This window comes from Lutzomyia longipalpis, chromosome 2 (assembly GCF_024334085.1).
Source record: "Lutzomyia longipalpis isolate SR_M1_2022 chromosome 2, ASM2433408v1".
NCBI lineage: Eukaryota > Metazoa > Arthropoda > Insecta > Diptera > Psychodidae > Lutzomyia > Lutzomyia longipalpis.
Window position 1 is genome coordinate 17,969,917 of NC_074708.1, and position 12,780 is coordinate 17,982,696.

The 12,780-nt window shown below is 35.4% G+C and overlaps 2 protein-coding genes across 2 annotated transcripts; one reads left to right on the forward strand and one right to left on the reverse strand.

Annotated features, from left to right (window-relative positions):
• Window positions 1-7,123: 7,123 nt before the first annotated feature.
• On the forward strand, window positions 7,124-7,582 carry LOC129789239 (uncharacterized; the record flags this gene model as incomplete). Its single annotated transcript, XM_055825888.1, has 1 exon — window positions 7,124-7,582. A coding segment is annotated over one exon (459 nt), but the record flags the coding sequence as incomplete, so codon positions are not given.
• Window positions 7,568-12,274, reverse strand: LOC129791088 (tumor protein p63-regulated gene 1-like protein). Its single transcript, XM_055829025.1, has 5 exons — window positions 10,330-12,274; window positions 9,458-9,638; window positions 9,195-9,371; window positions 8,734-8,867; window positions 7,568-7,928 (listed from the first exon to the last, which is right to left on the reverse strand). The coding sequence occupies exons 1-5, from the start codon at window positions 10,529-10,531 to the stop codon at window positions 7,672-7,674; spliced, it is 951 nt and encodes a 316-aa protein (XP_055685000.1). The 5' UTR covers window positions 10,532-12,274; the 3' UTR covers window positions 7,568-7,671.
• Window positions 12,275-12,780: the final 506 nt, after the last annotated feature.

Here is a 12,780-nt window from a genome sequence, read left to right on the forward strand (position 1 = left end):
TTAGTAGTAAAATCACCCAGTCTATTGTACAAATTGCATCAATTCCATACTAATACCTCACATACTGTATGTAAGAGTAAAATATTTCTCTAAAGTCGAGAAAGTTTTAGTTTTACGAGGTGCTTGGAATCTCGTTTAACTCACGAAATGTGATACCTAATCTGAATACCTGATTAGACGTGGTTTTTTTTTGGGTAAGAAAATCGAAGAACCACATATAGCTGTGACTCCCGCATAGAGCTCGATGGTTGGGAAAAAATTGTGGATTTCCGATGTGAATTGCGCAGTCTCCGGGCACACGGTGGGTTCGATACGATGCAGAAAGTCCAAGTCTTGCGTATCCCGATGGGAGCTTTTCTCACACATACGGGCCCCACGGCGACAGGAATTGGGTGTGGAGAGGTATCGCGGCACGGTGTACGGGGCAAAAACGCATGGGGGGGTTTCCTCTCGCGCTGACCTGAACTCAATCTGAAAAGAGGCACCACGACCGGATGGAGGGGTAGACAGCTGGGGGGAGGAAGTCTCCTCCATTTGGATTTTCAAACGCGAGTCCATCCGGCTGGCGCAGTTCGCGGTGGCGGCAGGAACCGAAACACCACTCGCCAAAAACTATATCTAGGGTAGACGAGCAAAAGGCATGCGCTCTCCTAGGCCAAGTCGCACAAACAGAAGAGCCAGAACGGGGGTGGTGCCATGACCACCTCATTTGTATAGACACTCTCTCTCATGTTTTGCTACAAATTCAATCCCAAATGGACACAGCACGATCACGCGGCTGGGGGCTGTCTGGTCATATCATAAATTACCTATTTAGACCAATATATATACATGGGGCGAGTATGCACAATTTCGCGGTGTGGGTGCGTGGGTGGGAATGTTGATACCCTTCTCCTCACACCATGAAAATCAAGTTATTATGAACTATTGTGCTCTGATTTGAAGGTTGCTCTATTGACCGGAAATATTCTCTCGAAAATGAGTTTATGCCTCGTAAATCAAATTGCAAATTGTAAATTGTAAATCATGAATTGCAAATTAACAATTTTAAAGAAACCGAAACACAATACCTATAATAAGTAATTTTATAATTGAATAATGGTTTCTACCAAAACTCACTTTTCATCATATGGGTGCAATGTACTTTACTTCCTTCGTATTCGTAAAGTTTAAAAATTTGTAAAGGTTTAATTTTGATGTCTTTCTGATATTTTTAGGTTCAAATCAAACAAATTTCTCATTTTACACTGCTTGAAATAAAAAAAAACTTTTATAAATTATAAAAAAACGCATCTTTTCCTTTCTTTAATCTCTTTGTCACATTTTCTAAAGAACTTCTAGAGAAAATATAAACTTAAAAATTATGAAATATACTTCAGCTTTATAATTCTAAACCATAAATGTGTTTAAAATAATAAACAGTTAATTTGTGGCGAAATCGCGGAATGCCCCCAATTCCCCCAATCACCTTAACCGAAATTAGAACACAAATTGTACATATAAATATGGCAAAAATATACAATAAAGACAGTTTGGAGTCAAAAGTCAAGAAGCTAAGGCAATTTTACTACAAATTAATAAAAGAAAAATTAGGTAAATTTTTATTGTAAGCAATAAATCCTTCTAAAAACTTTTTTTTTTCAAGAAAAGTTTTTTCTTTTGTAAGATTTTAATAAGAAAGCAGATATTTATATCATTTTGATTTGATGCCACATCTATGTATATTTCATACCTTGACATTTTTTCAAATTTAATAACTTAACTTTCTTATTCACAAATCTCTTTCTAAAGTACTTCAACGTTGACTTCATCAAAAAGTTTTCGAGTATTTTTGATGTTATTCCATACGTGTGTAGCGAAACTTCCGGGTGGGAATTGCAAAATAATGGAATTTTAAGAGTTTGTGCGAGAAATCACATTAAAAAGTCTTCGGGAAGAGCTCAATGGAGGCGCCCAGTAGCTGGTGTGGTTCCCAGTGGCGTTATGTGCGGAAGAGTTATGTGAATGAATGCAAAATATGACCCCATAAAATTCTTCCGCCGCCATCCCTTTTTCACCCTGTCCCTCGGTGGAGTATCTGTCTGTATGCGAAACAAATGCCGGGCATGAATTTTCCAGCCTCGCACATAGCAATCAACGCCGCGTGGGGTGATGGGGTGGCAAATAGTGCATGAACAAACAGCCCCCCGTGCAATCGTTGCATCTAATTGGAATAAATTAAAACTTATTAATTATGCCTCGTGCAAACGATGTTGTTTTCCTCGAAATATCTGCAGATGCAAAGCCGAGAGGATATACGAATTTGGATTACCCGTGGACCGGCACCCACTGTGACCGACGTTTTTTTGTTGTTGTTCACCCAATATGGCCCTCGTCACTAGTAAAAAGCAGGAAATCCCTCCTGTTTCACTTGCACACCTGAGTTCTCTAATTAGAGTTGTGAAATTCGCAGAGAAAAGTTAATATTTCCTACAAATGCGAAAAGGTGACACGAGCAGAAGTTTTATAGTGTGCTATTCAAACCATATAATGTACTTTTTGTAGTTTAATATCAAATACTAATTTATAAGCGCGTAAACAGCATCGAGGCAATATTCATTAGCAAACTTATATTATGGTTTTATAAATTCATTATGTATACTGTTTTTGTCATTTAAAAAATATATAATATACATATATATTTGTTAAGCTTTTTTCGTAGAAGTTACAATTTTTGAAATTGTATATATGTAGTAAGTAAGAGCATAAGAGCTTATGAAAGCTTTGTACATAAAAAAAATGGTATATAAAAAAGTTTCGGAGCATATTCTTTTGGAAACGTCGAACAATTAAATTTTCTGGTCAATTTCGCCAGCAGAAGTTGATTCAATATAGGTAGATTTATGGTAAAACAAAATTACTCTGATTTTGATGAAAAATTTATGAATATGTAGACCTCTATAAGCTTTATTGTTCAATTTTAATATGTATCTAAATATTTAAAGAAACAAAAATATGTAAAAATATAAGTAACAATACCATGTTCAAATTATTTAAGAAAAGGTGTTTTAGTCAATGAGAACTGACCCTATATAGATCACGATATTCCTTTATTATCGCTCTAAAAATTCAGGTTGAGAAATTAATCTTAATTTTGTTTAAACATGAAATAGAAAAATTGGTATATTATGGTTATAGCGTTGGCGTGATATTTTTTTAGTGCTTCCTCTAATTGCAAGGTAATCATAGGAAACACCCTCTGGACTGGGCAGTGTTACCCTCCTGCAATCTATGCCCGTCAAGTGGTTACCGATGAGCCAATGGAGATTTCACAAGGACCCTTGAGCTTTTGCGTTGAGAGCTTTGGGGTTTGGAATGGTGAAAGAAAACAATGCTCTGTTGGATAAATTGCCGTGCGAAAATTGGTGTGTGTGTGTGAGAGCTTTTCAGTTCACCTCCTCCTGTGCAACTCACCCACAACTTACCACTTTTCCCAACCAAAAAGGAAAATCCAACAGCAAGCACATTCATCACACAGTGAGAGAGCGAAAGAGAGCCAAAGCTCTGGAGAAAGAGCTCTCTACTATAATATTGATTTTTTCACACGGCTTTTCCCTTTTATCTGTACATCTGTTTTACAATGTTTCCCATGAATATTGAATTTCCTCGTGCTCTCGCAAAAGGAATATCATTTTGTATATATGTGGCAATATTCGTGGCCTGGGAGAGAGCTCTGTGAGAGAGTGAGAGAAATACACCGCAGACGGTGGACAAACAGCCTTTTTTTTCGAGAAATTCTAATCCCTGATTTGCATTTATGGAATTTTTTATTCACTTTATTCCTCAACGTATTTTATTCCCAATACAATTTTCCTGGGCCGTGAGCGGTGGCAAGGGAATTGAAATGGCATAAGTTTGTGGCGGGCGGTGAACGAGCACAAGACACCCATATTATTGATTTTAATATTAAGGAGCTTGATGTACAACTTTCATGGTACTTTGGTGTTTTTTTTTTTTGCCTGCTGCCACACTTCTTTTTGCACCCTCGTGGTGTTCTCTTTAGCACTATCGCTTATGGGTGGTAAAGTGCATGCTTTCCAGAAGTGGAAGGAATGCCACACTGGAAAAGGACACCAAGGAGGTTGAGTGGGTGATACCATCGAGACTTGCAATCGCGCATTCGATCGTCGTTCACTTCTCTTCTTAACTTTCCTTCGTTCTTCTGAAAATGTTTTTTTTTTTCACAGATATTGCAAAAGACTTTTTTTTAACTTAAATTCTCGTGACACTGGATGTTATATCAAGATAAATGATTTTCAGGATATGATGAGAAAGTAAATTTGTACCAAAAAAATGTTATATATGAAAGATGATTCTATCACGATAACACCATCATCCATCAGAATAAATTAAAAACCTGCCAAAAGCACTTTTGTAGTGTGGAAAAATTCTGCTGGAATCACATTTTTTTTTGAAAATTGCTACTCTTTTGTTTTAATTTCCCAAAAAACTGGTGGACATTTTGAAACCTAATATTTGATAAATATATAAGTGGGTCAATTTGAATAAAGCTTTTTCTTTTTAAACAGTCTCACTGAAATTCGAAGCAGAACTTCAAAAGATTATTTTTTGGAAATTTTCTTTGCTGAAGCATGAAGAAAGTTGTTTTTTTTTCTTTCACAATTTTTTTATGATTGGAAAGAGAAATTAATTCTTAAAGGACTTTTAACTATTTTAAGACACTAAACCATTTTTTTCTTGAAAAAATCTGCAACATTTGTACGTAAAACTATCCCGATATTAGTGAAGGCACTGGAAAATGTACATTTTCTCTTCCTTTTTTAGCTAAAATGAACTAGAATTAACTTGGGTGAGATTTTTTGATTAATAAACAATGTTTATTTATTATTCATCAGGTTAAATGATTTCGACTCCTAGGATTAATCTAATTTTCTTAAAATAGATAATTCAATAATTTCCAAAACTTCACATTTTCTGACCTAAATTCAGGACTTTATCATTTAATGCAGAATTTTTATTGCAAAACAATCTCATTGAGATCCATCTCGAGATGACTGTCTTAAATTTTCTAGCAATTCATTCGTCCTTTTCAAGAGCGCCGACGAGACTTCTTATCTGCACATGTTTCTCCTTGTGAGATTACAACCAACTACCATCACTCAACCAGGCGTCTCCACTGGCAGTTGATGGTCGCTTTTGGTGTGGGATTTATTGCTCCGGGCTCAAGGAGAAGCAGAGCCTTGGGGGTGAAGGGGCGGGATTTGGGAGGGGGGTGGGCGAAAAAAAATGATATGAAGCATTTTGTGATGGGATAAATTCTATGGGCTCTCAACTACAAACAACAACATGCCAACAATCAAACATGATGGTCCATGGGAGCAAGAGTGAATGATAAAAAAAATAAAGGCCATAAAGATTTTTATTTGGGCAATGAAATTCATACTCTATGTATGATTTAATTTGTGGAATTTGTCAAACAAGATTTCGACATATTTTCCATTGTACCCGGATTCCCCGGCCAGCACTCCCCCAATTGGAATGTTGATTGCAATTTTTAGTGCCCTTGAGGCAAAACAATGCGAGACTAGGGGCGGAATAGTCATGCGCCTTTTGTGCACTCGTGGCACCACTTTCACGATAATCTCCAAAGAGGAATTTTTGCTACATAATTTCGCTTTGGAGCACTTCCACAATCATTATTATGTTGGGGGAGGTTTTTTTTCATCTCATACGTTAACCCACCACATTTGCTTTCTCCGGTATACCATAAATTCCAGATAAAAATGCCATTAATAGTGCAAAGGATGGTGCTTAGGGAAAAATTATATGGCAGGATGTTGAACATGTTCCAATAGACATACATATTAAAATGAACTACATATAAGGGGTAATAGGAAGCTGTTTCGCGAAAGCTCTTCTCTTCCGTTCTGGGAGCTTTCAAATGGAATTTGAGCTTCATTTCACTATGAAGCATATGCTGCATGGGTTCTAAAGTCACGTCCACATTAAATTAAAATGGATAAAGACTTTTAAAATCACGCAATTATTTTTAATTTCCTCTTTCTAATTTAATTATCCCAAATTGTCATTTAATAAATGTGAAGCTTTTATATGTATAAAATCCTTTTCCATTTTCTGCTGCCTTCTAGGAAATTAATTTAAATTGTACAAAGATTTTCTTTTAAAAGCTCAATCTATTTTTTTTGTACAAAATACTTCAATTATTCCCTCAAAATTAAGTAAAGATTTTCTGCCATTTCTTCAGTGATATAATCAACATTTAAGACTGCGATGGATGGTAATAAAATTTCAAAATAAATTTATTATTATTACACATCACAATCTCCTAAAAAAATTGATGCTTCTCAGTTTTTTTACAGCGGCATCATCTTCAAGCATTCACACGAGATTTCTCAAGCCCAAATTCACACGCGAATAACGTTACCCAATTTACACAACAGCTCGTAAATAATAAAGTTATTTTGTGGTGGTTGTATTGGATGTTTTTTATTCAATTTTTTTTCTCACCTAATTCTTACACTTTTTCCCCGTGACGTACCCTAGATTTCCGCATGGTGGCCGCTTTAAAAATTTATCCCTTCAATTTAGATTAATGCGATGGGGACGCCGGGTGAGGGTACGTGCCCCAAAAATGCCGCTATATATAAATTGACTCCCACATTTTTCCTCTTCAGTTGCAATACTTTCAATTTTTCAGAATGTTGCGGTACTTATTTGGTCTAGTGGTGCTGACTCTCGGTGCTGAGACGTGTCTGGGGGTGGATTGTGAAAAATTACTCGCTTCCGATGGTGCTTCTCCTGCGATAAATGCCTGGGAATTGCAAAACCCTAATGAGCTAAACGAGTGCCTTTCGACGATTGGATCTAAACCCGTGAATGAGGACGTAGCACAGAATGTTTGGAAAGCCATCAAGAGCGTACGAAGCGCACCTCTTGTTTAAAAAATTGCCAATCTATTCAGTGTCTTTTACCTTTGCAGGTGTACAAAGTAGCTAATGCTGTTCCACGTGAATGCTTCAAGAACATGGGTTATGCTCTTGTGGGAATTCCCCCTGAGGATTTTGATAACATTACTATTGGAGACATTGAAATGGTGGAGATTTTTGGGCAGCATCGTGGTTTCAATCCTGAGCAAATGTACGCGATTTTGGGACGTGTTCAGAGTGATTGGGCGGAAAAGGTTCCCGAAACCTTCTCTCAGTACGATTTGGAAGCTCTACGGCAAATTCTCTGTGTGATGAATCAATCGGAAATTGAGAGAATACATGCAGATGCCTACAAAGGTGCCGCACAGGTGATTGGAGGTCTGCAAGATTGTACACCGGAAGTCATTCAGGGCTTTGCAAAGTTAGCAATTCAGGAGAATGCTTTTGGTCCACCAGATAGTTGGACAAAGCTCGATGTAGTCACCATTGGTGCAGTAGTCTCCGGTTTACCACCAAATCTCTACAACAGTATCCCATCGGGAAATCTTGCAAAGAAAACAGACAAAGATAAAGATCCGAATGCACCCAAGACGGAAATGGAGATTAAAATAGACGGTATGTCTGATTCAATGTAAGAAGGCAACAGTAATACATATTTTAATGTTTGAAAATACAACAAGACTTTAAAGAGGCAATTAAAAGCTCAAACAGCGAAACTCCCAGGTTAAAAGCTGAACTTTCCGCGAACTTTGAAGAATCCTAAATTGTTCTTATTGTGAAACACAGCACCGATCCCCAAATAGTTCTCCAGAACAATTGGTGCCTCATCCAGAATGCAATTGTAATTGACATTGGCGGACTCAATGTTAGGCTGTGGATTATTAATTAGTTGAACTAAAACCTGATGAAAATGCTCAACTGAATAGTTTTTGCGTGTAGCTTCTATTTCCTCTCGAATACTGGGCAACGAATTGTATTGATCTGAAAGAGATTAGGAGAGAGCTCATTTAATTTGCTAATGATGCAATATTAAGGTATTATGTAGGTTTAAGACACTAATTAACTTTTAATTAAATACAAAATTTTCTTTTGTCAAGCAAAGATGAAATAATTATCATACATTTAGAGATATAGGTCGATATCATACCTATATTCATTGATGATTTATTTTAATGAGATTGATTGAGTTTATTCGTTTTATTAAAAACTAATACGAAAGAGTCTTTTTATTCAAAAGAACTAATTAAGCTGAATGTTTTTACGTAATTAAATAAATTTTTTTTTAAATTCTGTGAATATTAGTTTTATTTATGAAACATAATTTGCTTTTAAACAGGCCTTTGAAGGCCAAAGATTGTGAGTCAGTCTTTACATCGCATTAATAGACAGCTTAAGTTCCAAAAGGTCATCCTAAAAGGTCTTGCAATATGCATAAAAGATAAAATAACATTCCATTCACATTTTCCTCTTCTCATTACTTTGGTCTTTCTCCTTATTTGACTCAGCCGAATATGTGAAAGCATTAATTTTCTTCTTGCAATTAAAGTCTAGTTTATTAGATTGCTTCGAGTGAAAAAAAAATGTTATTTAGCTTTTTAGCCTAATTTAAAATAATTTTTTCTCATCAAATGTAGCTATGATCGGCTAAGATTGTTCCTTGTTCAATAAATTTCTCCTCTAGGCGCCTGAGGAAGGTCAAAACACTGCCGGCGAGCCTAAAGCTCATTCTCTCCCAATTTAAAAGATTTTTCGAGCATAACAAATCTTACATAAATCATTTTCTTACCGTGATATCCATGAATTGGATGATCTGTAAATGTCTTCCATGGAATGTCAGTTGCAAATGGATTCCAGGATGTTGAAGCTGGAAGAACTTGTCCTTTATTCCACATTAGGCGAATTCCTATTTCATTTCTATCACTGAAACACAATAAAATAAGACGATTAATCATTTGATTGACGCCAGAGGAGGTAAGAAATGTTTTTCTGTAAGCAAGAGTACATGGCTTGAAAATGAGATAAATCGATTTTCTTTCTAAAGTTCATCCCACTACAGGCTGGTTCTCTTTCTGTTGTTGACTTTGGTAGAACATCCCCTCGGAGGAATGCCGAAAAACCATTAGAAATTCCTTCTAAACGTCTTTAAGCAGCATTAAGAGACAACAAAGGCATGGCATTTTATTTTTAAACAATTTTGTGATTTTTTTAAGGGAAGTTTTTCATTTGTTTAATAACTTTAATACTTACGGTACAAATGAAGCTGTTGGGTACGTAAGTTTCCCATGGATAATCGTGTCAATCTTGTTTAGTAGAATTTTCTCCTTCTTTAGAATCCTCAGTGCAATGAAGTCAAACTTGATAATATAGAGAGCTTTTGTTGTCAGTATCACAATCCTCTCTCGCTCATGATCCCAGTGACTAATTCTACAAAGATACCCCACATTTTACCAAAAAGAATGATTTATGATTTGGAAAGGTTTATCATCTCATTTTATCTTAATGTTACTCACTCTGTAAGAAGCCATGTGCCTAAAATTTCAGTATCATAGTTTGGCTTTAGCACAACTTCCTTGCAGTCCGTAATGGCTTGCTCAAAGAGTCCCTTGCGGAAGCAAAAGAAGTGACGAGGAGAACCTATTTTAGGACGTACCGAATCAGCAGTTACCACAGCACGGTTATGGGCTGTTGCTCCTATAAATACAAAATAAATGCTTTTTTTTATTAATCTTATCAGCGTGATGTGTTTCTCAGTCAATGATGAATCCATGAGAAATTACTGATAAATTAACAATGTACATATTTTAATTGGAGGTATATACCGTCATAGTTGGTTAATCTAAGAATATTATTTTTTTTTCAGAATCGTTGTGGAGGATATTTTAAAGCTTTTCCTAAGTTTCTAAGTTCATGTTTGCTGAGAATTTTTTTCTGGAGCTTAATTTTTTTTATGCAAAAAATTACTGTATTAGTCCAATTCACTCTAATAGACAGTATAAAAATTTTAGAATACTGCTCTTCGAAATGAGCTTTAAGCGCTACATATAATGATTTTTCCAATTGTGTTGAATATTTTGGTTTTCTACGAAACCATGGTAATTTATATCCAGTTAATTCAAATCAAATGAAATGAAAATTATAATTAAAAATTTTATTAAACTAATAAAATTGCACAAGTTTTTAATTCCTTAAAGAATAAAATAAAAAAAAATCGTCCTTCCACTTTTCAATATCCTAAGTTCATTATATAGACACATTACAAATCAACCAATGGTAAGCACTTAATATGGAGCAAATAACACTCATTCAAGGTATTTCCCAGCCACTTAACTTAAACGGAAGACCTTATCAATGAAATATCCTTTCTTCTCACCCCAATCATTACCTGTTGATGATTGCTGTGGGCTGTTGGGTGTTGTGGCATCTCTTCCCGTCAGGACAGCGGGTTGGGAGGCAGCCTGATTTGCTGCAACGGCGTGTGACTCATTGCTACTGCTGATGGTCAGCGTGGCACCGCGGAATTCATTGTCCTCGACGGAATCCCCAGCACTCGGTTCAGAAGAATGCACTTCCTGACTTCGATACATTGCACACCCTGGCTATTCCATCCACTGCAATTTATCACAAAATACAAGAAAACTTGTGTTCTGCCCAAAGCTGACGGTCTCTTTGTCCACAAAATGTATTTTCTTATCAGAGAGAAAAATAATTGTGTGAAGTCTGTGGAACGATACGCGATGCGCCGACGCAGTGGGTGCCGATAAAAGTTGTTGTGTGACGAGGATGACATCACCAACGTGACTTCGGCATTAGAATTTTCCCCGCACATTTATGGATAACAGACATGGGGAAATATTTGACTTGATCCATTACACTTTTCACGGTTTGACTATTTTTTACGTTTGTTTTGGGATTTTATTTTTCTTGGGATTCACAAATCAATCCAAAGCCCCCGAAGCCGTGTATTGACTTCATTGAGTCATTGATGTGTATCATCACGTAACAGTGTTGAGTAACTATGAGAAAGCTTTTAAAATGAATAAATTCATAAAAGAACTTTAAAGCATAAAGTTTTGTTATCACTTCAGTGGCAATTTGTTATAAATTTTTAAAACTCTTGTAACACTTAAATGTAAATTACTTGTACCACATTGAGGGCTATAATACAATTTAGTTATAAAATTAAAAATTTGATGAGGAAATGAATATAAAAAAATTAGTAATTATCACACCAGTTCTCCTTATTAACTTGCAGCTGAAGAAGGAACCATTAATCTCCGAAACGTTGCGATAAATAATATTTGAGAAAATCTTTAATCTCTGTTTCTTTTTATTAATATATTTTGATCTGTGGTAGCTACAATATTTTAGAAAGACATTGACTTAAATAAGAACTAAGGTAGAACTTTTTGAGTTTACGGCGTAAACTTTACGTATCTTTTTGTGGTAGAAATTAGATATTTTAATTTAAATAAAATTATTTAGCTGTTAATATCATGATTTAATTTCTAGGCCTTCAGTAGGTATGTAAAGGTTCTCATATGTAGAATATAGAGTAAAAATGTATTTTAATTACACCTTAAGTATATAGAATATATAAATGGACTGTAAGCACTTAAATTTTTAAACAAAAGTTCGAATTAATATCTAAAATTCTATATGTACAAAAGAAGATGAAATTCCTTTAATAATTGATTTCTCAAAGGTTACCAAAGGTAACTAAATAAGGGCATCTCATTTCATCGTAAATTTGTTGAGAAAGAAATCGATTTTTGCCCTTAGCCAACAGAGTAGGGTAGTTCCGGGTAAAATTCAATGTTCTGGAATAGATATAAGCAACCCATTAAGGGTCATAATTTGGCAATAGTGCCAAGTTACATTGCCACATTATATATCAGCATCAGTATATAGCTACATATACCTATTCGTTACATAACATCACAACCCATAAAGGATGGTTGCAAATATTTGGGTTGTTCTTACGATAAAAATTTTCAAATATGAATTTGAAATCTGAAAATATTTTTCAAACTCTTATTTAAATTTTTATCAGAACTTTTCTTCCATTTCTTGAATTTTCTATAAAAACTTTCCGAATTTACAATTTTCTTTAATTCGTTCTTTTTTTTACTTTTGCGATAGCGTCCCAATTCTACATCCCTATGCTATGTAGAGTCAGAGAGTAACGTTAGTTTGAAAAGTTGAAAACCAATTTTCTTATCTAAGGAAACTTTTATCAAATATTTCTCAAACTTTTCCTAGGGCGTGTTTCACGTCCAACTTTTTCTCTGGATTTATGAATGTATATAGTTAATAAATCCAATTTGAAAGCTTATGTGCAAGTGTTTATATATATTTTGCTTTGGTCTTTGTAACGTAGAGGTTTGTATGGTTTCACCTGGTCGTAATAGAAATTTATTACCTATCCTCTATTCTTTCTTCCTTTTCTCGTTCTTTCATTTCTGTCCGATCGAGCGGTCGTGGGAGGTCACATTGTCTTCCATCAACTAAACATGCTATCCCCCATCTGTGAGGTATCTCAAGTACTGTGTAAATGAAAAAAAAAACCCATCTGCGGACTCAAATCCTCATCCTCGCAGCACAGAGCATTATTTACTTCAAAGTCTCAACACATGGTGGGGCAGGTGTTTTATGTAATCAGAGGATCGAGCTCAAGATCTCTGCAACGTGATGTAAATATAATGCGCATTTAGGGTGCTCCTATACATGCAAAGAGACTGCGGGTTTTGCTATGTTAATGGCCTTTGGTATAGAAATAGCATTGTCAGAGTGAATAATGGATGAGAAAGACCGTGTAATAAGAGACGTAGAAAAG